General features: G+C 34.3%; 1 protein-coding gene across 5 annotated transcripts in view; it reads left to right on the plus strand.

Annotated features, from left to right (window-relative positions):
• The window catches only part of LOC125072382 (GAS2-like protein 3), a 60762-nt gene that overhangs the window by 24526 nt on the left and 9388 nt on the right, over positions 1-26848 (plus strand). For 4 of the 5 annotated variants that reach the window (XM_047683005.1, XM_047683003.1, XM_047683007.1 and 1 more), the window contains 2 exons: positions 4779-4820; positions 20883-21278. In XM_047683005.1, coding sequence (XP_047538961.1) covers positions 20897-21278 — 382 coding nt within the window. In that variant the 5' untranslated portion in view covers positions 4779-4820; positions 20883-20896. The remainder of the gene's footprint in view (positions 1-4778; positions 4821-20882; positions 21279-26848) is intronic. The other variant, XM_047683006.1, reaches the window with a different exon arrangement.

Raw genomic sequence — 26848 nt, forward strand, 5'->3', positions numbered from 1 at the left:
TAACTCGGTTCATCGGAAGTGGAGCGCTCTGCGCCATATTTACGTAAACACGCTCTTACGATTCACGACGATACTAAACTTGACAGTGTTGTCATAATACCGAGAACAGAGCTAGTTTGTCTAGATTGCTGTGTCAACTTAAATATTGTTATGTGTAATTGTTTCAACGTTTATTTTGTCTTACAAAGTACCGATAAAAAATAATGTTGCATTAGCTTACAGACTACAACCGACGAATGGGATCAGATATTATACTTTATGCCATTAAGAAATTGTGATTTGCAATTTATTTTTATATTATTAAAGACTTTGATATGCATGTCATGAAGGTTTTTATAATATCTACTCTGTTGTAATTCGCAGTTAGTTAGCGCTTCGTTTTCGTTCAAGTTTATTGATATCAAATATGATGTTGTGCTATTTAAATAAATGGTGCTAAAATGACCATCGAGTGAAGCCTACTTTTTTACTGCGAATGAATAAAACATGTTCACACTTTAGTTTTATCGTGTAGTCCGTGCCTTATAGAGGACTACATAAATTAGCACTCCGCAGCCTCGTCAACTATAAATGATATTTTATTTATAAAATATTGAATGTGTATAAGTTAACTTACCACTCAGCACTTTAATTGCAATATACACACACTATAGTTTGGCTGACTTTCCGTTTTTACACATATTAATTAATGTTTAATCTAATGGTGGAAAATAGATTCGGCACTTGTCACTTCAGTCGGCGATGGCTCGTATTAGCAATGCTCTAAGAAAGGTATACTCGCATTAAAAATACAGAAAGGCTTCTGTAATTTAACGAAATAACGATTTCAAAAATTTGATTTCGTGCGCACTCTAACTATAACTATATTTAAGAACATTCACGAATCAATTGATAAATAATATTTAAGAGTAGATCAGGTAAGCAATTCTAACAAAAATAGGGAGATCAGTGTTTAACTAATAGCGTGCAAACAAACTTTACAAGTTATTCAAAAGGGCAAAATTTGGAATTTTATTAATTATTTTAGTGACCACACAGTCGAACTAAAGTCCCAAATTTCAGCGATTACTGCTAGTGTCTTGCAAATGTCCCTTAATGTGCAAAATTAAGGAAAGGGTTTTGAGCGAAGCGTGAAATTAATTTTGGTCGAAAATTTCTATTTCATTTATTATTATCGAAACCACCGGCCCGAATTCTTATTGAAGTATTGGTATTATATCCATTTTACCAGTGTCATGATTGCGTTAAGTTTCAGCCGTTCAACATAAATGGCGCGTGGAAGCTACTGGTTTATTTACGTGATTTGAGAACTAAATATTATTAAGATTGAACGAATGATGTTAAACTGAATTTCTTGTCCGACCCAAGTTATCGAAAGAGTTAAAGAAGTAAATGTATGAAATTTCAACACATTAATTATTCCCAAAACATTAGAGCTGTACTTTTTGAATTGATTATATTATTTTTATATTTTTCTTACGTAATTACAATCAAAATAAATAAAAATAATAACGAGTAGTTTTATTAATACCCACTGTATTACGAAAAAATAATAATCCCGGATAATTTAATATATAATATTTTTATATCATATATAATATTTTTTTTGTGTTTAAAAATTGAAGACGTACTAACTAAAGTAGCTGCATAATAATATATCTATAATTATGGATATGTTGCATGAGGGTTGTTTTAAGGGTTGTACAAACCTTACATTTGTGAGGGCACTTAGCACTTATTATAGCACTTCCTTTGACGAGTGACGCGGATCCTTAACGACTGGTGATGGGGTGGAAAGGATTCTTCCAAAATTGTTTCCTTCCGTACCTCGTACGACTAACATAATTTCATCTGACTTCATCGTCCAACCTCATACTAGTATTGCCATTTGCCGAAATAATGTATTAGTTTTAGAAATGGTTTTTAAAAATACCTATGTATAACGTATATGTACGAAGTTGTGCAAAAGTGAGAGTGAAGTTAGGTCATTACGTTTTCATATTACAATTATTATTTGATAAAAATAGTCAAATAACTTAGTCAATTTTTCAAAGTATGAGATGTTCACGAGCAAAACTTTTTAGGGACATGTTTTGGGCTTATTCTACCACGTTTCTACAATGCGGAACAGCGCAGACAGCACACAATGAGATATTGGTTTAATATTATCATTTCTGTGCTAAAGATACTTGCAAGATTTGTCGCTGCGGAGTACGAGTTATCTTCTAGACGCAAATGAAGTACACGAAAGTGCTCGGTCGCATTTAGAAGCGCAATTTCCGCTTACGACTCATTGTGTTTCACAACTTTTAAATACCGAAACTCAGAAAGAGAGCAATATCGGTCCGGTATTCTGTTTATATAAATTAAGAATATTCGCAATATTAACTGCAATTTAAACATGCAATTAAATCGAAGCATCGATGGCTAATGAACGGAACCACGTGTCGGTAAGCGTCTGTAGTCAGTAGTAATTACAGCGCGTTGCGGCTTCACTCGCGTACAGATAAATGCTCGTTACGATATAATAGTGAGCTACGGGGATTGCAAGTTTAACAAAACAGTCCTATATTGCAGCCGTCGAGGTTGCGACAGATTGCTCGCATACATACATTGAGATAATATTATTCAAATTGTGTAGAATATTCTTTAATTATTTATTGTTTATATTTACTATCGTTTTAAAATTCTAAGAGATCACCGAATTAAAGCAATTGTAACTTCATTTTTTAAATCATAACAGAATTAAACATTTTTAAGTTATTCCGTACTGTACATGTTATGAGTGTTTCACAATTATTTTATCATATTTTCGAAAGTATTATACACATATAACAATTATGTAATGGTAGTTTACAATAAGTAGCGAAGGCACGTACCTACTAAGAAAATAGAACAAAAGTTTTTCTAGAAAAATGCGTTTCTTTTAATTTACCAAGAAAAAAATATCTATATTCAATTAATTTAGTAAAACTACTAATATATTATGTTCGAAGTAATTTCATTATTTTAAAACAAAACTTTATTTGAAGTATCCTCGTCAGCCAGCAATTTGTTACTTTATTTTGATAGTGCAAAGCCTCATCAGTTATTAGTTATCCGAGAAATCAAAACATCATCGCATGGAGGCGTACATTTAAGTATTTATCTAATCACAACTGTCTCAGTGTGGAAACTTCCAAACCGCTGTACTCTGCCCTATGGCTGGAGTAGATGTAGATAAAACCGCCATTGCATATCTTCTCTTGACTCCGTCTTTTAATGTCGTTTACAGTAAAGAGTCTCTTATTTGATGAATTACAAATTACAGAATATTGAATTTGTACGATTTATTCCTATTTGTTGCACTTCCGTCTGTCTCGTCGGCTTTCAAAAATATATAAGAAAAAGTAATAGTGCGATGTAAATAATAATATATGTGTAATGCGCAAAAGTTACATAAAGTATCTTCCTTATTTGTGTAAATAACACAGAATCGGGACTAGAAGGATTTATAATATTATTTTGATTTAAAATTTTCCATAAGTTTCTAAGCGGGTAAGCGGCTTGACCTGATAGCTGATGTCGCTTGAGATAACGTAATTCTATCTGCTTTCTCGTTATTCTTCCTGCATCGAGCTCTCCATATACAGATACCAAACGACTTGTTAAAAATCAATGTACTAGATAACTACAACTACATACTCGTACTCCAGTATTGTAGTCATCTCGAACTCCGAACGGGTGAACAGAGTCTACCCGCATGAGATAAAAGTCTAACAGTGTCCTCCTCTTTTGAAAATTAAAAATAGTAATAAAATTATAGTTTTTTGTTGAAAACTATTTTTTTAATTAAATTATGTACCGACAACTCACGTAGATTGATTTATTATTATAAGATATGCAGCGCCTTCGTCTGCACATTGATAATATAAACGTCTAACTGTGTTTACGTTAGAGTCACGAGGGATACGCAATAAAATTAACTTCAGTAAATTTAACATGGAAACGAAATTTTATGGTATTGGGGAAATTGGAATTGATTTCAGCTCGCTCTATCTCTCGATAGGAGAACTCTTCAATGGCTGCTACTAAGCCTCTCGCTGTGAACTAATTTGATTCGACGAGAATCAAGCAAAAACATGTTATTGAGTTTGTTTAAATCTGTAATCAAATATATTTTTATATTCATTTTTTAATAAAATGTTGTTGTTGGTGTTTATACCTTCGGGAAGTTATTTGTTCTTGAAATGTCGTATAAATATAATAACTTACAACATTGAATATCATGTTTTGAATAATTCAATGGACTTCAGGTACACCGTGGGCCATGGACCACGGTGGAACATGCATAATTTATGACGTATAGGATAAAGCTGGGGTCACTTCCAATGTCGCATACGCTAAAACGTTTTCACTTTCGTTATTTTGATGGTGACTCGGTCTCACCGCGTGAGAATAAGATGAAGTCATAGTTCAAGTATTATTTATAAGAATACTTGATGTTCAAGTCACTTATATTGCAGAATATTTGTGGAGATTTATTATCTGATGAAATTACTACCAATTGACTTAGTTTTCGTGTTCGGGAAAAGTTTCTTCTAATAGCATCACTCTTTCTAAACTTTTATAGCTAATTTATATACCTCTGGTGTTCCAATCTACTAGATTGGAACACCCACACATCCAACCATCAATCCATTAATAGACATTTATTGGCTTAATTTCTTCACATCATCATAAAACAATAACTATCAGTGGTTAATAGATAGTAATTTTTATTTTCTTTTTTGTTACAGTTTTTCTTTATTTGGAGAATGCGACATTCGTTCTGACTATTGGTGAGTATAAAAACTGCGACTAATCATTTATATTATCACATATATACTTAAATATCGGTAAAATATACCAATAAAACATCACCACGAGTGATATATATATATCGCATCAGCTGAAGTCTCCCATAAGATACGATGTGGTTATTTTTAATTGTAATTTTTGACGTGAAACATTTATTAGGGTGTTTTGGGGGTAAGATCACTCGTATGCTCCGTGACGCCAAAGTCTGATGCTCTCTTTTGTCGTCATCTTCGCCACCGCTCTCTGGCCCCTTAACATGTGTGCGTGGCGCGTATACTATATACTTTGCCTCTACTCCGAGTGTGTGTGCTGTGTAAACACACATGCACACTGCACACGAAGCAATATTTATATATTACATTCGAAATATTTTCGATTAAAGTAAAAGTGAAATGGATCCGCTACAAGATTTCCAATTAAAAATAAAATACCAAATTTTTTATAATCATTTTATAGTCGATAATTGCAAAATATACATATATAATAAGCTAATTCTTCAGAGTATTTTATTTAATCTGACTATATTGAATCTATAGATGAATTATGCACAAATCAATCCTCTTGAACACAAGCTGCATAATTCGCGAATTCGTTCGCGTCATTTTATTTGATGCATAAATAAGTAAGAAAACGAGTTTATTTGATAGTGTAATAAAAAAATAAGTAAATATTAACTTATCATTTATTTAAGTTTATAAATTGTTTTAAATATGTCCAACTTATTAATTTATGCAAATTTAATTATAACTTTGAAAGTTGGAAAGTTTTTATTAAAGCTTCGGTGGCGCTCCAACATTATTTTGTAGCAAATTATAAATAGATATTTATTGAATATGATAAAGCAGAGAAGTACAAGGCAAGGAATTCAGTAACTACTCTTTTATTTTTCAATATTTGAAATACAAAGTTACGTTAGTTAAATACAATTATATCTGTATGTAATATATCCTGCCAGGAAGTCAACAAGTATTAGTTCCACGCTTTGTATCATCTTTATAAACTTGTATTGAATAATATTTTTTTTTATTAATGGTTTTTTACAAATAATTTGAATTTATGAATCGGCATAGTTAAACATATCTGTGGAATTTTATTATAGAAATCTTGCATTTGTAATCTAAATGTTTTCGATATCCTCGGATTTCTTAATTCGACATTAAATTACATTTTTTATTTAAAGCTTACAATAATATAACTAGACACATTTAAAAACAGTGCCTCGCTTTAGATCTAACCGAAGCAGTCCCATAACCCCACTGACATCGTTCCGAAGGGCTACGCGTGACGTGAAGACTAATGCACATAATAACACCATATGTAGATTCAGGCGTTTCTTATTCCGCTGTCACAATCGACATTTGCATCGCCTACATTGAATAAGATCTGAGAAATCGCCGTCTTATGTCGTATACAGCGAAGGCAACGGCTAATTGGAGGCTCTGGATTTTATTCGACTTGCAAAAATGAAAAGCACCAAGTATCATTTCACCTCGACAGTGTCATACGAACGTTCAATGATGTACACTCGGAAATGGTTCCATTACAATTTTATCAGATAAGAGAGTTGGTACACTTCCTCCAAAGGTTGCTCTACAATATTCGAACAATATACAGTTTACAATTACTTTTGTAAGTTGTTATTTTATGATTGAATTAATTAAAGGCTATTAAACTTCGAGAAAAAATTAAGTTTAGTTACTGTAAAGGTTGTTCCATATTTACAGCTCGGCTTACCGGCCGCTGCCGGCTCCGGCAGAACCCATATTACGATTCAAAACTTGTATAATAATATTTGATGTTGATGATGATTATATTTATTGTTTAATTATATCATAACGTCCCACAAATATTTTCCCTTACAGAACGTTAATAAAATACATCTACAATTGGTATGTTGTAAGTGACAGTAAAGGAATATTTTAATGATTGTGACCAAATTACGCATCGAGACGCGATGACAGATCTAGGTGACGGCTGAATACTGACTGCGCTAAACCTAATCGAGTTAGTGACCTAGAGTGAGTTAGGTATTGTCGTAAATCACATTCATACAAAATTGCGACACACGAAAGCTAATAAATTGAGAAAGATTGGTCGAGCCTAAGTGATAGTCGAGTGAAGAGCTAAACGAATCGAACACAACTTTGGAATAGCTATAATATGACTTCTCTTTTTATCCTGACTGTATTCAGTGATTCTAGACCCGGTGGTCTTTAAATGTGAAAACATGGCGACCCAACGTTTTTTATGTAATGTATTGACATTTTGTGCAACCGAAGCAGTCGCTGCTAATTTTAGGTATGAGAGTATTACTGTCTTTGGAGTTCACCTCAACAATTTATTCAACGCTTATAAGGACTCTTTTATATAACTAACCTAACATAATCTTACATCGAAATGGATCATTGCGAAACAATGAGTATCTCTTAAGTCAATGGGATAAGGTTTATAATCGTTGTTGTTTAGGAGGAGTTACTTTCTACACGCGCACTGAATAATGAGTTATCAGATAATCTGACTCCTCGGAATGGTGCTCGGTGCCATTTTTGGAATAGTAGCTAACTAATACCCAGGGTTGATACGTGTTACTTTAATACTATCTATAAATGTTAACTATATAATACTACGTCTCAAAAATATTATTTTTTAAAAGATCGCCTAAGTGTTTTACCATCTGATGAGATTTACACATACTTTCATAAGCAAGATTAAAAAAATGTATTAACAAGATAGATTCGGCGCAATTGATAAAATGCGATCATAAGATTTAATTTTAGCAAAAAAAAAACATTTTTATTATACTTTACGATTATTATATTATATAAAGTAACATCTTCAAGAATATTTTGTCTTTTTCGAGTCAGAAGCCTTTACTTCTCGTGTTTATAATATTTTACTGATGCTATTGAACCGATCTCCATTATTGTGAATATACATGATATTGTTATAAACGCATTGTGCCATATTTATCAAATATCAATGTCTAGGCATGAAGGATTGTTTTATTTATATATATTTTTAATTCAATTAACTTAACCAGGTTAAAGCGAGTATATGCAAAAAGTGTTGACCCTAAATAACGAGGTCTGCGTAGAGATCAGTGTACGGTTTATGTGCTTACGTTGGAGTTACTATTCTCATTTGCCTATTGATAAGCACCTACTTTACTACGACAGCTGACCACTTACCAGTCACCACCACACCTCCTCACCATTAGTGTGTTACATTATAGTACGCTGATACGTTATTGTATGATACAATTAAAAATAATATCGGTTTAAAAACACCGAACATGTGCAATTATTTCATAAAAATTATATAGTATTCGCAAATTATTAATGTAAGGTTGCAAAAATTTTATATGAAATGAGGTTATTTAATATGACATCGTCTAAAACTATTTTCAGGTTACGTGTCTATATTATTTATATAAAAGCAAGAAATCATTTTATTGTATCGTACTTTTGGTAGAATCTGATCAGCCGTCGCTGTTAGTAACCAAATTCTTATTTATATTAATTTATTTATATATACAATAAAAGATATATATAAAAAATATGAGAAAAACCTGTTTGTATATATATCCAGCAGCGCTGCACATGTAGTTGGAACATATTCATATTTCATATGACAAGAAATGAGGCACAATATGCTCCAAAGATTTTAAAGCAAGAAAGTTATATTTTTAATACAAATTAATATTATATTTAATATATATTACATATTACATATAGTAGGTATTCTATCTTTAATTATATTTGTTGAACTAAAAAAATAATAACATTTTGTGCATATACTCGTACTATGCATACTTACTTGTGGGCTAAAGCGCACTCTCCGTTTGAGGAAAAGGTGTAAACCTAATTTGCAATATGTCTAAATGTAATACATGCAAACGTCAATACGATACTCAACTGTTGATCCCAATTTATAACCATCACAGTATTCACAGCTGATAAGCACTCAACACTAGTTTTATTATTGGTGTGAATTGATTTGTTCATATAGTTTTCTGTCTGAATTAAAACGAGCAGCTTAAACGGCTAACTACTTACGAAATCATATATTGAATGTACTATTTTAGTCGAATACGAGGTTTTCGTTGTACATTGATATTAGTTTGTGTGAACAATACTGGGTCCCAACGCCTCTAGTTTTTTTAGTTATTTTTATCATATATACAGGTTTTAATAACTAATTTAGTGATTTTTGTATATCCATTCTTGAAGTCAGTTTTTTTCTGAAATCAATAAACAAACTAAATTAAATCATAATATCAAAAACCGCCCCGTTTATATATTATAACGAAAGGCTTGTTTAAAACAATGATGAATGAAGATGTTATAACAATGAAAACGGTTCACTCAGTGGCCTACACGTATTGTTTCGTTTACATTGTTAAGAAAAAGTAAAGACGAGTCCAACTGACCCACAGATAATGGCAGATGGTCAGTGACGCAACGGTTCCGCTTTCCGCCTGCGTCTAATTTAATTGCACCACACTTTCACGATGCGCACGCGCCGACAAGTGCTGCGAACACCACGCCGGATTTTATATCTTGTTTATATGCAAATTATGCTTAGCTCGTTAGTGAGGTATCTTCTTGCTTCCGACTCCGTGATTGTTGAGGAAATCATTTTCGGTTAACATTTGATTGATTTTTATAACGATAATAATAGACGTATCTTAATGACTGACTATATAACACTAGTCATTACTTTTTAGTTTATAGCATACAAAGGAACAAAATACGATACCATACCAAATGTGGAATGTCTTAGAAAAACATCGAGAGAGTTTTATTTTCTATAGCAAAGTAATATATGTATACATGCGGAGATGGACCAGCGGCTAGAATACATGAATCTCAACCGAACAGTGCAGGTTCGAGCCCGATAAGCATCACTGAGTTTTCAAGAGTTTTTCTCGTGTTCGACGGAGAAGGAAAACCTCATGAGGAAATTTATCTATAAGCTATTCCGCTAGACGAGAGAAGTACCTACTTTGCCCAGCTTTTGGAAGTTCACAGACTGCTACTTTTTAGTGATACCATTTCCTCGAGTAACACAGTCGCTCGAACGTTTCAATATATACTGAACTACAGGCTTAATATTTACATTCAAAGCTTAACCCGTTGAGTATAATAGAATAATTTGGTTACCAAGATTACCGCGCGATCGTCGTGATATTACCCGTGGGCGGGGCATTAAGCGCGCTTGTTATAAGAAACTAATAAAGGCAGCTCGCTATCTCATTAATTGACGCGATACATACCATTCGATGACATAATCTGATACATAAACCCCATGCTATTAATGCCTTCGAGAAAATTCCTGAGATTATATTTTAATTTAGTCAACATTTTAATATAATGATCATTACTTTTTGATTTTTATGAATGTTACCAGTGGTTTGGAAAGATATTCCTCAGACCTGAAAAGAATCGGCGAAGGAAACTCACCGAAATTATAAATAATAATATACAAATAAAAGGTAAAACGAGGAGTTATACTTGTTTGGACAAATATTTGTTTCGTTGTTCGCTTCAGCTTTTTCCGCCTCTTAACACTGTTTGCCTGATAACCGATTGATTGAATGAGCCGAGATGGCCCAGTGGTTAGAACGCGTGCATCTTAACCGATGATTTCGGGTTCAAACCCAGGCAGGCACCACTGAAATTTCATGTGCTTAATTTGTGTTTATAATTCATCTCGTGCTCGGCGGTGAAGGAAAACATCGTGAGGAAACCTGCATGTGTCTAATTTCAACGAAATTCTGCCACATGTGTATTCCGCCAACCCGCATTGGAGCAGCGTGGTGGAATATGCTCCAAACCTTCTCCTCAAAGGGAGAGGAGGCCTTTATACCAGCAGTGGGACATTTACGGGCTGCTACTGTTACTACTGTTACTGAAACGTGAATTAATGGCGAATCCTTTTGGCGAAACAAAACATTTTGTTTTGTTTGGTAGCTTCCTTAGAGATATAATCGTTAGTATTACTTTACCTTCCAGTGCTCTACGCCTCTGGAATATTTCGACTGAATTTGATTTAAAAGTATAAGTGATTGTTTACAGTTAATATTACTCTATTCAAACTCAAACTCTGTCAAACTCCGGTAATCATAAATAAAGTATTTAGTTACATAGTAACATTTAGCTAACAAACTCTCTTCTATGATGTTTTCGATTAATTAACATATCGTTATGAATCGGTCAGTTTTCATACGATAGATGCCAATATTATCCGAATGGCGCTTTCAGGTGAGTAATGCGCGTGACTATAATTAAAAAGCATTAAATTAGAAAATATTGCGTGATGAAAACTGCAAATTAAAAATAACACATAAAAGAGTAATGTAAGGAAACTAGAAGCGAAAGCGACGGTAATGTGACCAGAGTCACTAGTTCGAGTGGAATGGTTATGTAGCCGCGTTTATAGGCCCAGTTCAGTGTATCGCTGTATGAGTATTTGCGTAGCCACTGAAGTTAAATTAAAATCCAGAAAGCTTCAAAAAACCTACCTCCACTTTAAAATATCAAATCTGTAATACAAATAAATTCTTGCGTCCTTTGAAATATTTATATAATAAATGCATTAATGCATTCCGTAACTAGAGGTAATTTAAGTACTTTTGACCTTGCAGGAATTGTTTAGTTGTAATAACAACAATATCCCTTTTAAATCAATTATCGTTAAGTTTAAGCGTGACAGCGAGATATTTAATCGATTGCTTATTAAAACGTTACACGGTCGCCGGCCATGCAGTCTGCGCTGCCGGACAGCCCTCAGTCAGTCGAGTCACGACTCATTGCTGACAATCGTAATCGCGCTATTTACATATTGAGTAGATGAGGCAGCTGCGCCGTCTCACATAGGTGATTAGATTTAAAGTTAATAAATTATACTACTTTATTTGTAGTCCAGTATGAAGCGTCACAAAAAACATGAGTATGTTCTCTACTAATTAGACTAATTATTAATTACTGGCTGTCCAGTATTGAATGCATAAATTTGAAACGGCTTATGGTAGACCTTGTGGCCGTTAAAAAAGCATACCAAGTACGAAATAAGCAGATTTTTCTTAGAAAATTATCTAATAATTTTCTGCTATACTATACAAACCTAAACTTAATAGCATTTAATTTAATTAATACAATTTGTTTAGTATAAACTCTTGAATAATCCCTTTGCAATGGTGTGTGTTTGTTACTTTCTATAAAGACTCCAATGGCGCCTCGCATATTAATATTGGTTAAGTTGAGCTTCTCCAATTGGAGAATAATTTAAATTCAATTTTGGAGGTTTCCTTTCTGGTCGTCCTAGCTGTACTCAATAAGTCGAGTCACGATTTGTTTGCAATAATCGTAATCGCCAATTAACATATCGAGTAGAATGTGTCAGTGTTCCCCAAAGAGGATTACATGAGAAACAATGAACTCCTTATTGTGTTATTGTAACCTGGTACAGTCACGGTTCATAACGCAAAACTGACGCTCGCAATACCGGTGCATATGAACCAGTGAACGACTTTTGTGATATAAGTGAAGTAGATTTAAATATTCTTAACTATATGTTAATTTTATGATTTAACATGAAATAAATATTTCAGCTTCCAAGACTTAAATAATCCGAGTAAATGAACTGAAATCTCTCCTGTTATCTGTGCATCGCAGCTTCACGTTTATCGTCTGTGCGCTTCACGAGCATTAGCCACTTATGTGCAGACCTCATGCGAAAAATGTTAATTCCAATGTTTACGTGCATATTTCATTTCATGGTTTTGAGTTTGTTTCATTTTATGGCCCTTGTAACATAATTCATTCATATTCTAAAACTTAGCATGATTTATAACTTCACGTTATTTTTTTTTTAACATTAATTCACTTTGAACTCAATATCAACATTGGATTTTCCCTTCTTGTTTTTCATAATAAACCCACAATGTTACTTAAAATTCTCTACTCGTAACGAAGTACGAATGGATATATTTTCAATAAACAAATTAATCTATATTCCGAAGATCCTTGAGTCCGACAAGCATTTTTACTCAATTATAAATTCAAATGAAGTCTAACTCACAAAAAACGATGGCCATATGTTTAATAGAAGCCAAGGGCTCACGTGGTGGATAAAATGTCCTGCGCATTAATAATAGTCGGCACAACGTCAACACATGTAGAAACCGTCCACCCACACATGTGACCACCGCTGATGATGTAACCGACGTGGCGTTCACCGCACACATTGAAGCTACTTGGGATACTAAGGCGAAAATCTCGTATGGTTCCCTTTAAAAGCCGTAAAATTTGAAAGTTGTGATTATAACATAACTTACTACATACAAAATTTAACTCATACAAATGTTTTTATTGTTACAAGACTAATTCATATATAACTTGATGTTAAAAACGAACTAAAGTTTGATCTGTTGTCTAAATACTTCGAGTTTATCATCGTTTGTTTGTTTTTTGACAACGCCATTTTCCGTGGCCTTTTGATATTTTTCTGTAACATTTCATTTCACGTTTGGTATAAAATGTTGTTCAGCAGGTAATTACTATGTATATACATAAAAAGAATCAATACCTACATTAATGATTTTGAATCGATTGCTTTGTTTGTTCACCAGCAAATTAAGAATCAGACAATCTAATGTGATTTGTTAAGACTCTTAGTCGATTGAGTCGGGCCCGGGGGCAGTAACTGTTTGATGGGCTATTTCCCTCGTCGGCAAACACAATGCGATTTTACACGCCACTAATAAACCCGCCGTGTTGTGCTCGCCATTCAGACGGTAGACCATATATGAGTGGTTAATGCTTCTAAGCCCACGCACTTGAAGCAGCGTGGGAGGAATCGGTACTCAGAATATGTTATCCATTGTACTTACGTTGTGTATCGTTGTGAGTTTCGATTTGTTTTTTCAATGAATAATTTTAAACGTAATAATATTGCACGCTTTATGTGCAGGGATTATTAAAGCGTGTTATAAAAAAATTGCTTTTACAACAAGTGGGCTAAGACAGTATGTACTTTCTCAACTAAACGGTCATTATCAAATGTATGTCAAATATTAACTATTAAGTCATTTTAGTTATTTCGAAATAAGAGAAAACAATGAAGGTTGCAAAAATTTAGTTGTAAATAGAAAAAAATATAGGACGTGCAATATACAGTAAGCAGAAAAGCTTTATAAATGTTAAAAACAATTATTTAACTAAGATAATTGCGATTCGTTTCCGGACGATGGCGGCGCCGAGTGCTCGTCGGCACGTCGTCGGCGTCCATTATCGCGGAAACACCAAAATTTCTTACGACTCACGAATATTTTTTACGCACTAATTCCCTTATTTTGTAACTAATGTTTGTTGGTATTATATTTTCATTACGTTGATATTTTATTCATTAAATTAATGGTGGATTTGTATTTGTTTGTGGTTTTGAAACATTATATTTTTGATTCTCAATGTGGTTGGACTAATCGACAGGCCACGTTTTTGATATTCTTTGAAACTTGATGTATATTACGATAATTTTAAATGAGCAGACTTGCCTTATAAAATATAAAATATAGATTACTTCTCAAGTACAACTTTGTAATAGATATAAGTAAACCTTAAAGCGACTAAAATTATCGAAAATTAACGGCAGCGGGAAAAAACAATGATCCTACATGAGCGAGGCATGACTTCTCTCTTTCGCGAGGCGGACTCAACACGAAATGAACAGATGCAACAATTTAACAATGTTCGTACGTGTTCACGCAACGCGCCCGAGTATATTTATCGTGTCGGTTCGCACGTCGCGGTCGCGTTGCGCCATTGACGAGAGCCGCGGCCCGTCAATGAAGCGGCCGCTTCCGCTGCAGTCGCAGCGCCGCCCTTTCAACGACGCAGGCGCAAGTACAGCCGGAGTTATGAACTTCGACGAGCTTACACCTTACGTTTGAATTTGAATTAGTAGAGACATCTAATGTATAGTGTCTAAGACTGTTTCGGCATAAAATGCTTTCTCTTATCTCTCATATTAGATCGACATTAATTTCATATTTTGTCCGTGAATCTTTCTCCATTATTTCTTTTTGAGGTTCTTAAACACCATGTGTAAGTTCTTGGGAGAACTTTTGTATGTTTATACATGTGAATTGTATAAAACCCGTTGCACGTCGACCAGACATAAAACGAATTTATTAATTATTTTTAACTCTATTGTAGGTTCGGTACAGATAATTTCGATTTCAACTTATTTAAGGTTTTTTTAAATGTAAGAGCAACTAGAAATGTTGGCCTACTTTTTAGATTTTTTATATTATTTCCAATTTTATTCTTTAGACGGCTCTGTTTTGGTCTTTAACACGTAGTTTACTTTCTTGGGATATCGTCCCTTCTAACTCCATGTCACCGTATTTATAGCCTCGTCCTACTATGTCCTTTAACAATCTATCAATTCCATTCGACTGCTGCCCCTTCAGAATAATATTGGCTCTCCTTTTATTTACTTTTCCTATGAGCTTATTACATCGACGCACGTAAGAATTCAATACACATTCTGAATAAAGTTATCTGAATCGCTGTATCGCTTACAACTGAATCAGAAACACCAACTAATCGTTTGTTACTAAACTAACTTTATGATAACTTTAGTTTGCCAAATTTATCGACTCGTATTGAATAATTGGGGGAAAAATGAAGCCTCCTGTGACTTGTGCCCCGCCCTGCGGCCGCCCTGTAGTTGTGTGTAGTAGTGTGCGCCGCGAACGCGAGTAACTGAAACAAATATAATAAAACTAACTCAACTTCGGAAAGTTCGCTCCAACTTTACAATAAAGTTGCACCGGACTTTATTTATTCATGATCTATTTTTACGAGGAAGCAGAGACGTCGTGTTTACGGTAGCAGCTATTTTAGTGACGCTGCCCGCATTACTCGTTAAAACTTCTTCTTTAATTAGATTTTTTAGCTATTACATTTACAAAGTAATACAAATAATAGTAATCGTGTGCAAGTTATTTTTAGCTTAATTTTCAATAATATAATTATATCATTTTTATATATACTAATATTTGCTAAAAGATAGATTACGCCAAAGATACATGTCTATCTATTACTGCCACGAACCATTGCTAAATCCAGTTTAAGTGAACTCTAACATTAACCACTATAACTGTCTAGAATGAAGTTCTACGTTAACCGTAAGGCATTGTAACTCAATCGGCGGCAATGAAAGCATATCCGGCGGACACTCCTCGCCCTCGCGGTCCGAGCGCGGCGCGACCGCAGAGCGCAGACGTAACTTACGCGTAACGCGAGTGGTAATGCTTCTCCTACTTTTTCTTGCAATAAATATGGTAATATGTTATTCGTAAAAGGTACGCTTAGTTCAGGTTTCATTTAATTAATTGCAAATTATTGTAGAAATATTAAAATTATATATATCTCACTAAAGGCGATTACTATCGAAGAAACATAAAAAACCTTATATTCACGTACACCATGCGATTATAGCAAATATTATGCAATATAAACAGTTCTTGATTAATGTAATAATACAATAATTTGCCTTATGTACATTATATTCACTTTAAAGTTACCTCCAAAGTTCCCAAAGTAACTTCGCCAGCATACAAAATACCTTTTTTTTCGAGTGTCCATAATTAGATTATTCTTGATATTATATATATACCAATGATATCTCGTCAGATAAATGTCAAAGTTGCTTATTTGTCTCTGCTTAACTTCTCTTGTAGTTGGAATAGGCTATGGCTTCAAGTTTATTAGCTTAAGTTAGTAAAATAAAACGTTTGTCAGCCACGATATTAGCTATTAAATATAATATTTAACCATCCATCTTTCAAACCCACATAAACAATGATATAAAATTAACCCACAAGTACAGACAACACAGAACAATGTAAAGGGCCAGACGGAGTCGTGTCAACGACAACTCTTCAACGTCAATCACCAATGAACACTAATCCTAGAAGTACAAACATCCAATGAATAATTTTTGTCAATTAATATTTATCCTTTCTCTCTTAGAGATAAGGAATAAATTACGATAATGTTTATTTCTTGATTGTTTTTGGGCATATGTACGTCACCCACGCGAACCTACGAATAGGTCAAGTTGAGCAGGCGCCATGAGTCGGCGCAACTTCTCAAAACTTCCATGTACGCAAATTGTGTTCGTGTCCTTGCGCTACTGTATTTAAGGGCCATCGTGGTTATGCCACTTCGCTTAAGGTCAAATTATCGTACTACACTTTCAATGGATAATTAATACACATTGACAAATCGCAAGACCTTTTGAATTAAATGCCTGGTTTAATCATTATCGATGGCATGTAAAAACGGCATGAGCTTAAAAGTTAAATACTAAAAATATACCCAGATATTTTTATCGGAACCCATTATATCTTCTCGTAAAAGAACCCCAATAATATCTCCCGATAAGACCGGATTATGACCGAGGGTCGTAATATCCTCTCTTTATTTAATCGTTAATTCTTCGTAAAAACAATGTCGATCCTACTTAAGCCTAGGAGCCTACTCAAATAGAGTATATTTAAACTTCAAAGGCGTAGAATAAAAAACGTTATAATAAATTTAATGCTAAATTTTTTATTGTTTGCTTAGATACTCGTATAATCCATACTAATAGACAGGTACAACACACGATAGGAACTTTGTAGTCCAGATTATTCCTTTAATTCTAAAGAAAGATTACATTTGTGTAAAATATTAGTTAAAGATAAATCAATAATAATTGCAAATTGAACTTCCTCATTCTGCTAGTTCGGTTTAGCGACGGCGTCTCCGTTTCAGACAATGCTACACATCGGAGTGCGTTGCTCCCGGTCCTGTGAGTCCCGGTGCGGCGGCGAGTGGCGACTAGCCTTAATTGGATAATCGTATTCACTCCGCACTCCTGTACTTAGCTTGTTGCCACTCCAGCAGTTCTTAAGATACCGACAGACTTGTAAATACATTTAATGTAACCGTTATAATAATAGGAATCGAAAAACCATCGCTTGTAAAGTAACCAGACACTCTTAGCAATGTACAAGACAATTATCTATTAGAAATAGACAATTGTAAGATATTCAATTTATGACATCATATATATACATATATCAACAAGAGTCGTGTCATTGGATTAGGTCCAAATTGAAGAGTCAGTGCAAGTCACGCAACGAGTCGCGGTTTCCATGACAAAAGAGTCGATCAAATACCGATAGTCGATATATAGTCAGGCTGGCGACTTAGCGAGTAAATAAGGCCCAAAACTTAACCTAACAAAATGTAACAATAAACTTTTATATGAACACACTTATTTATTTTTAGTAATAAAGTCTTTTTTATTTTCTCATAACATATTTTTTTGCAATCGCTATCTAGTTGTCAACAATTCCGGTCAATGACCCGACATGACTTGCACTCGCAGGACGTAAGTTATTTCGCTAACACTCGGGACGATCTATGATGGCTCAAGTCGATCGACTCGTTAGATAATTGTCTACAAATTGAAACTAATGAACAAATAACTGATGACGTTACTATAAAGTCATCAATTAATAAACGCAAATTCTAGAGGCAGGAAGGGGTTTTGATCAAATGAGTTTGAATATTGTATAAAATGATATTATGATAGATTAAGAAAGTTTTACTAAACTAGTTAAATAATCATACAAAACAACAATTACGTGTGTCTAATAATAGAAGTAACGTTTTCTCAAATCATTATCTATACAAAAATGCACATTGTCAAAATGTGAAGAATTACGAATTTCAAGCAACTTCTCTGTGTCAACACTACCGTGCCACTAAAAGACTGCTGGACTTGCACCTGAACGTCGGCTTATGATGGTTCGAGGAATGAGAGGGTACTTCCGTTCTGTACTCTAATATATTTGTTAAAAAATGTTTTCCATTTGTAGTGTTGTAAATTTTGGGAATGACTTATATCGATCGATGAGATCGCAACAACTGGAGCGCTATCGGTGAAGTTGTCGTGTCTTGTCGAGACTTAAACTATTGTCCTAATTTTCTTAAATCGATTTCTATACCAATTCCGTGCTCGCGAGTTGTTATAAAGCGGTACCGCCTCGTTCCGATACGATTTTTCCTCAAATCACGTGAAAACTCCGAATTAGCATCGGCAATGTTTCAGAATATTCGTGATATTATTAACAGATACAACCATTTCCCTTGTAAAGTAATACGGTTAACGGATTATACCAATATATTATTTTATAAAAGAATAAAAATTAAAAACAAAGTATATATTTTTTTAACTAACTTGCTATTTGTAATTCTTTTAAACGTTTATGTACTTAATTGTAAACTTTTATAGCGGCCCTGTTACAGGTCGCCGAACTAGCCGTTGGTTTGTATAAAATTATAATAGATGCTATGCATATTCATATTTTAATTTAAAAAGTTCCTTTTGGGTTTTTTTGCGTGCGCCTCTTCATGTCTACCAGTGATCATAGTAACTGATTTTCGTCCACGTTGTGTGTATGACCGAAAGTACATTGTATGCATTTTTATTGCATCGCGATCAAAAGCATTTTACGACGAGCTCGGGGCTGACCGACGATCACGCGCCGACGAATTTTCTGAACAATAGTGCGCACGAAATGTAAATATCTATAAATACCTTTTTTAAAAAATGAACAATAAAGATTCATGTTTGTATTAAATTAACATAAAATCAAGTACCTCTAAATAGGTGTAGTTTTTTATTCAAGTCATACTTCATCACTTGGGCATATAGTTGCCGGAAGTAAGTAACTTTGGGACAAAGAGTTCCTGTTTGCTAGATTAAGATCATGGCAGAAGCAAATAATGCTTCTTGTCTTTCAAAGTTAACAGGATCAAATTCCAATAGTCAAGTCACAGAATAATGAAAAAAAAAAACTCTTAGTTCTCAAACTTTTTAAACAACAATTCTAATAATGTAATCCTTTGCATAATAATGATCTGTAATAGATTCACAATCTTATCCATAAAGCTCACGCAGCGTTCTCACGAGCGAAGCTTATATGGGCAGCCTGAGAAGTGCCGCCGCTACCCCTGCTTTATGGTACCGCCGAGTTCAAGGCTCTGCCATATACGAATCGGTGTTTTCGGAATAAATTCTCAGCTTTACGATTATCTGCGGAGTTCCCATGACAATTGGCAGAGCAAGATAGCCCGATTTCACGCCTATAATCGCAAAATCTGATTTTTGATCGATAAATTTGCGATAGCTTGGTTCTCGAATACTTTTTTGCTAAATTAAATTACAAATTAGTTTTAAACCTCTAGATACTTTCCAATCGTTCAGTAAATAATTATGGTCCCAGAAGGGAAATACTTCTGTGTTAAGCCAAGTGCTTAGAAGCAAAATTATAGCTTAGTGTTTTAATTACATATACAAAAGGTTAACCTTCGTCTTGTCATTACTTCTCGTGCACATTGGCCCTTGTTGGATGATATTAGCGTTATAAAATAAACTGTCATGGCGCTCAGGTTATTCTTTTGTCTCGCTCAAGGCTATGACTTCTATTACCAAACTCATTAAAATGAATGTCACAGAACCCATCATCGCTAATCGCTAGAACGAAGTTTGACGCATGTTTTTTGAAGATAATAGATACACATACTTACGTAACAGCTTTTTCGTACCAGTTTCTGAACTAGTAATTACTGGTCGCTTCCTCTGATCCCTCAATACACATTTACACAATATTCCGATACCTTCACCGGCTGTCAATTGACTTTAATTAGTATTTTTATGAACAGATTATATTTTGACAGTCGTCCGCTGTGACTTACCGAAAACATCCACCATAAGTCCATAACAGTGGAAAACAAAATATTAATTACTTGTTACTAACGGTGCTAAAGAGGCACCGCATGGCCTTACTCTATTTAATATAAAATTTTAATTTACAAGTTATAACATAAATTTAATATTTAAAAAAATATAAAAACTAACTTTCACTACAATTTAAATAATTTAGCAGTTTTATTTGACAAATGACTTGTTGTTCACAGATCTGTAAGCCACCATGGCTTATTACCGCTGCGGGCCGACTGCAATCGGGAGCCGCGCCTCTTGGTCGGTGACGTCCCCCATGGAGCCTAAGGCTTTCGATCGTCCTCTAAGCGGCAACTACGACAGAATATTCAACGCCTTTGAACGCACTAATGCATTCGAGTACGTAAGAAGTACGTTCGAGGGAAAGCAGGAGGAGAGACATGTGGGGCACGGAGACATAGTGGTTAACAGGAAGATGTCCAGCAGTTTCGAGAGAGCAGATTGCGCCCTGGCCGCGCAGACCCCGTGTTCTGACGACGAGGACTTCTATAGGGAGAAGATTCTGTACTCGCAGGCGAGGCAGCTGTTTCCCTTGCAGGAAGATCTGGCAGACTGGATAAATAAAACTATTGGTGCGTATAATCTTACTGCCGACATTAAGTTTTGTAGTTGCGTTTAGAACGGTTATTGGATTTTGGCCACATAAAAGTTAGCGTTGGTTTGTTTTTTTGAACATTAATGTTCTTGAAAGTCTCACTACGTTAAGCAGTTGGACACCTGTCTGAATATATTTGCTACGGTTTAAATCGATTACTGCTGATTCGCTAGTAATTATATACAGGTATTATGATATTTTTAAAACCTTATCTTACTTTAGTATTTTTAGTTGGTGTTTGTGACGCACAGAAAATAATATAACGCGCCCAACTTGCATTGTATATCATAAAACTGTGTAAGCCTCAGTATTAGTAAAGTTTTCAGTACTGTAATAGTAATAAAACACGGACAAATAGTTCAAATGAATTAAATTTAGTCAACAAAGCTTATGAATCTGTAGATATAAAGAGGATTATGTATATGGAAGGCAGTCATTCTGTGTACGTGGCGACATACGTATTTGTTGTAAGGCTATTAAGAATAACACTACGCATTACGGCGGCGCATCCTTTGTAAGGTCATCGACATCGCTAATTATTTATATTGTTGACTATATTTTGATGATGCGGACTTTTAGTTACGGTCGTCAGTAACACCAATAAGTCATAGCATAATTATTCATTATACTTATATTAACTGTAAGTTGCAATAACTCGTAAATTAAAACAACAGTTACCATTCAGTTAATTTGAAGTAAAACATAATGATAATGACGTAGTTAATAATATCCTGATTGTACTTGTTTGCTACCTTTTAATTAACTAGAACGACCAATTTTGAGGAAATATTTTCTAAAGTGAAAATTTGATTATTTCACGTACAATCTAAATTAAGTATGTAGGTTCGCAATTGCGTATTTTTCAAAATATTAGCATTCGAACAGAATACAGAATAGCAGAGTACATAATTAGCGATTAATGTATGACTAGTTAATTTATCACTTATTTAAATTATTACAATTTTAAAAGTTTTAAAATCTTCGTATCGCCTGTACATTTTAGTATTCTGGTAGAATATTAGTAATAAGTCTATTATCCACCGTCTGTAAAGAAACGATGGATGAATTGTGTGAAAGACGATATAGTTAGAAAGATTGTTACTTGTGAGATGACGTCCGACAGAGAAGTATGGAAGAAGAAGACATGCTGTGCCGACCCTAAGTAAATTGGGATAAGGGCAGGAGGATGATCCACCATTTGTAAAGCGTTATGCAACATCTAGCTAGTGTCTTTAACGACTCAAGATACATTTGAACTCACATTCCTTCCAATAAAGTATAGTGCAATCCGTAGCTAACCGTAAAAAATTGTCCAGTAAATGGTTTCACATGAAGGATTTTCTTCGATGGTTGATTGAATATTATAGATTCATTAAAAATAATGTGCTATTTAACGATGCGCTAAGTGGCGCTTTGTACGCAGTAGATGATCCGGATTATATGTATTGTAGGTCTAGCACCACGGCCGGAGACAGCGTGACAATTGATTTTACGAGTTTCTCCGTCCTGAATAGCGCAGATATGAACCGTGCTTTGAATCAGCTTACTCTGGCGTGCTGATCTTAGCGATAGCGCTCTCTTGGTCTGAGCGCTCATCTATACATATTCTAAATTTCATAACTGAAAATATTCAGAAGAAATAGATGGGGAACTAGAGGAAAAACAATTATATTTGGATATCTGTTTATTGACTTGTCTACTTTCACATATATGGATGTCTTTGAGAAGTTTTTCGTTTTAGGAAGGTTTTAGATATTCAACGGAACCATTTTCTACAAAAATATAGGTGGCGTTGGTTCCTTTTAAATTATGAAAATTAGCATTACATTTTAATGAAAACACTGTTTTATTTTGGTGCTAGGTGCTAAATGTGCTATCTGGGTGCTAAATTTGACGATCGATCTACAATCACGAGGAAGTAGCACAGTCAACTCCTATGATTGTACAAAAAAGGCATATGCCTACAATATAAAAATGTCGCAGGGCGATGGTGTTTTAGACATGACTTTTTTATGGATTATTTTTTAAAGATCACTTTTAATAATGAATAGTTTTCCTTTAATATCATTTAATAAATTCATATCACAAAGGCCGGCAACGCACCTGCAAGCCCCCCGGTGTTGCAGATGTCCACGGGCGGTGGTAGTCACTTTCCATCAGGTGAGCCTCCTGCACGTTTGCCACCTATGCCATAAAAAAAAAAACACGTAATCGAAGAACACATCAAAATTTCGTAACGAAATGAATGAATAAATAAAACATAAATAATAATTATATAATATAAGCACGGGGCCGTCGTCGGCTGTTATTTAGTATCATTTGTTTACAATAACTTAGGAGAGTCTTGCGACTTCGGCGGGAGCGGCGAGCGGGTCGTGGGAGGACTAATGAATTCCGACGCGTGCTATAACTTGTAATAAGTAATCATCACTTCTGCATTTGTTTGTTTTTCGATGAACACGGTACACAAAGGTAATATCTCTTATAAACTTTTATTTTACAATTTTTATTTATTTGTATTACTCAATCACTTTTTTATTTGTTTATAAACGCACTGCGATAGTTAGCATAATTACGACAGAGGGCTTCGACGTGCCCACGTCCGGTGTAATTAAACGCTCCAACGATATCGACTACCGAACGTTTCGATATAGACGAGTTGAAGCGATCTACTTATGAGTACGTTGATTTTGACATTTCGAACTCATTAAAGAACTTTAGATATTGTTAAATCTGCTTTGTTACCATCTTTAACTTTACTAATATTATTACTTATTTATTTAAAATAGACTGGCCAATAGACCACCTGTTGTCAAGTGGTCACCACCATCACCACATACATTGTAAGAAATATTAACGATTTCATACATCGCTAATGCGCTACAACTCTTGGAAACTAAGATGTTATGATTCGGAACCTGTAGTTACACTGACTGAAGGGTAAGTGACCCTTCGAACTGGAGTACATTTATTCTAAGTATTGCTGCTTGGCGGTTGAGTAAATTATCTTATATTTTGTACTCAATAAAGCAGACCTAGTAGGTTTAACTGACCGAGACTCGTCAATTCAATGACAAAGTCATATCCGATTTAAGTGTTCACGGCATTAGATATGATCTTGTAAAAATCTCTTGCCTCTCATTTATTATCCTTATTAGAAACTGGACTGTATGGCTTCACTACAAACTGTGTCGTCGGCAAGGCCGCGAATTAATTCTCATTTCAACTGACAGATTCTTAACTAGACTCACACTTAATTGTTAACTCCATAAACTAGTCGATTTGCTCCGCTCGGTCGCGACGCTTTGGTTATATATATATTTATATGTCATTTATATATGCCAAACCTATTCATTATTTTAACTTTTGGTCAATGGCAGTAATTGGCAGTAGGTACATATATAAAAATATATAGATTTAATGCATATACGAATTAATCATTTGCGTTTTGAAAAATGTAATAAAAGCAGTCCACGACCGGCGAAGGCGAATAAATTCTCTTTCCGTAGACATAAAACCTACAACAAGAGTCAGAGTTAATGTCACTACTAATCACAGCTACCATGCGCACGGGCGTGCTGACTGCATATACGAGGTTCGACTGTGTATAGAATAAATACATTCTGAGTAAATAACAATAAAATTGATTGACTATTGTATGTGGTATGCCATGAAAAACAAATCTCTTCACGCCTACGAGCGCGCTATCGTGAGCGATATCGCCTCGTGCGCTGCCGGCACGTGCTTACTGCTTACGGTACCTACTACACAATAAATTTACAAGTTCTACTATTGCTGAATTCTCCATATTTTGACCACTACGCCAACGACTGTTCAAATCAACTGAAGGCCCCGAACGGTAAAAATTTGGTAAATCGTAATTAAAGTTGCAATTTTGGCAGTGATGACGCCACTTAAATGTTACAATTCAATCTATAAAAATGCCTAAATGAAGCTCCCGTGTTTATTTGTCGTTTAAAACATCGAATGCTGCAAAACCTGCTGCTCCTTAACACCTATATTCGCAGAGTATTTGATTGTATGTATTTAAATTAATAGTATTTTAGAGATTAAAATATGTTCAACATATGCATGTTTCGCGACTCCCACTACGAGCGTAAACATTCGCGACAAGTATTAATCAAACAAACATGGACATATGTTTAGAAATAAACTTATCATTTAATGTTTCGATTGTTTACCAAATTCAAAGACTTTACAGGCACACGGCTCAGGGCGGCTCATCGTCATTGTTTAATGTCTATCAAGCAGATATAAATGTACATTTAATTATCTCCCTTATTCTCTTTTTCTGTAAGCACCATCTTTGTTGCTTAACCAAGACTAAACGATGAATATGTTTTAGTACTTAAATCTTAAAGTCTGTTTAATGTTTAAACATTAAAAAGACACAAGACGTATTTGTTGTCACTGACTAGTGTCGTTTAGGCATTTAAGTCAACAACTCAACAGTCACGAGGAGCCATTATACGCCATCTCACGAGCCCCAATTACAGCCGCGTTATCCGCTAAAAATGATTCCAAAAGTCACTCTTATGCTGAAAGAAATAGATGTGATAATGCGTTGAAAGTTCATTAATAAGATAATAGATATAGTTCAGGCCATTGTTTCTCATCTTCACGCATGCTAGCGTCCGTGACAACCGTTTGAGGATAAGTAAATTAAGTTATACGAGGAAGAAAATTACATTTAAAAAATATGTTGAGAAAAGGGTTTGATAGTTCTTTTTTTCTATTTTCGGGTTCTCAAACACATAAGACTGTGGCAATATATGTTGACTACAAAAATGCATTAAAGGAAAGATAGATAATATGCTGTGTGCTGTAAATCCAAACAAATAAATTACTTTACGCATTTTAAAATGCGATTCGCAAAATGTAACGCTCAACAAATAAACACATCTGTACTAAATTACATGAGTATGATTTATACGATACTCGTCACAGCAATTTTACATTTAATGAGACTGCAGGACGAATTTATTCGGTTTGAACACCTTTAATAGGCAAATTAAGGACAAAGATGTGTTCATGTCGAAAATTATACTCCCACGTCTTTGTCCTCTTAACACAGATTCTTACCCACCGAGATTATTTACTTAGACACCAAACATTAACAAATCTACTTATAATAAAACTAATATGTTATTACAAAAAAATATAAAAATTGAATTTCAATTCCATAAATATATGAATCAATACTAAACATAGCAAGAACATAGAATTGATAATGTTATTATTTATGGAAATAATACATAATCATTGACTTAATGCGTATAGTTTCAATTTAAAAATAAGCAATAAAAGATACTTATATGCGTCCCTAAATTCAGGCAGTAATTCATGATGGTCATAAAGAGTTTTCTTGTTTTATTGAGTAATAAACATGAAGTATATTGGAAAGTAATCCCGAGTAATAAAGAAATAATTATTATGTGTACGGTACCCGTCTAAAACGAAGGCAGCGCTCAGTATGCAACAGTATATCCTGAATTTTATTTGCAAACTACCGCTAGAAACTACGAA

Source organism: Vanessa atalanta, chromosome 21, assembly GCF_905147765.1.
Source record: "Vanessa atalanta chromosome 21, ilVanAtal1.2, whole genome shotgun sequence".
Taxonomy (NCBI): domain Eukaryota; kingdom Metazoa; phylum Arthropoda; class Insecta; order Lepidoptera; family Nymphalidae; genus Vanessa; species Vanessa atalanta.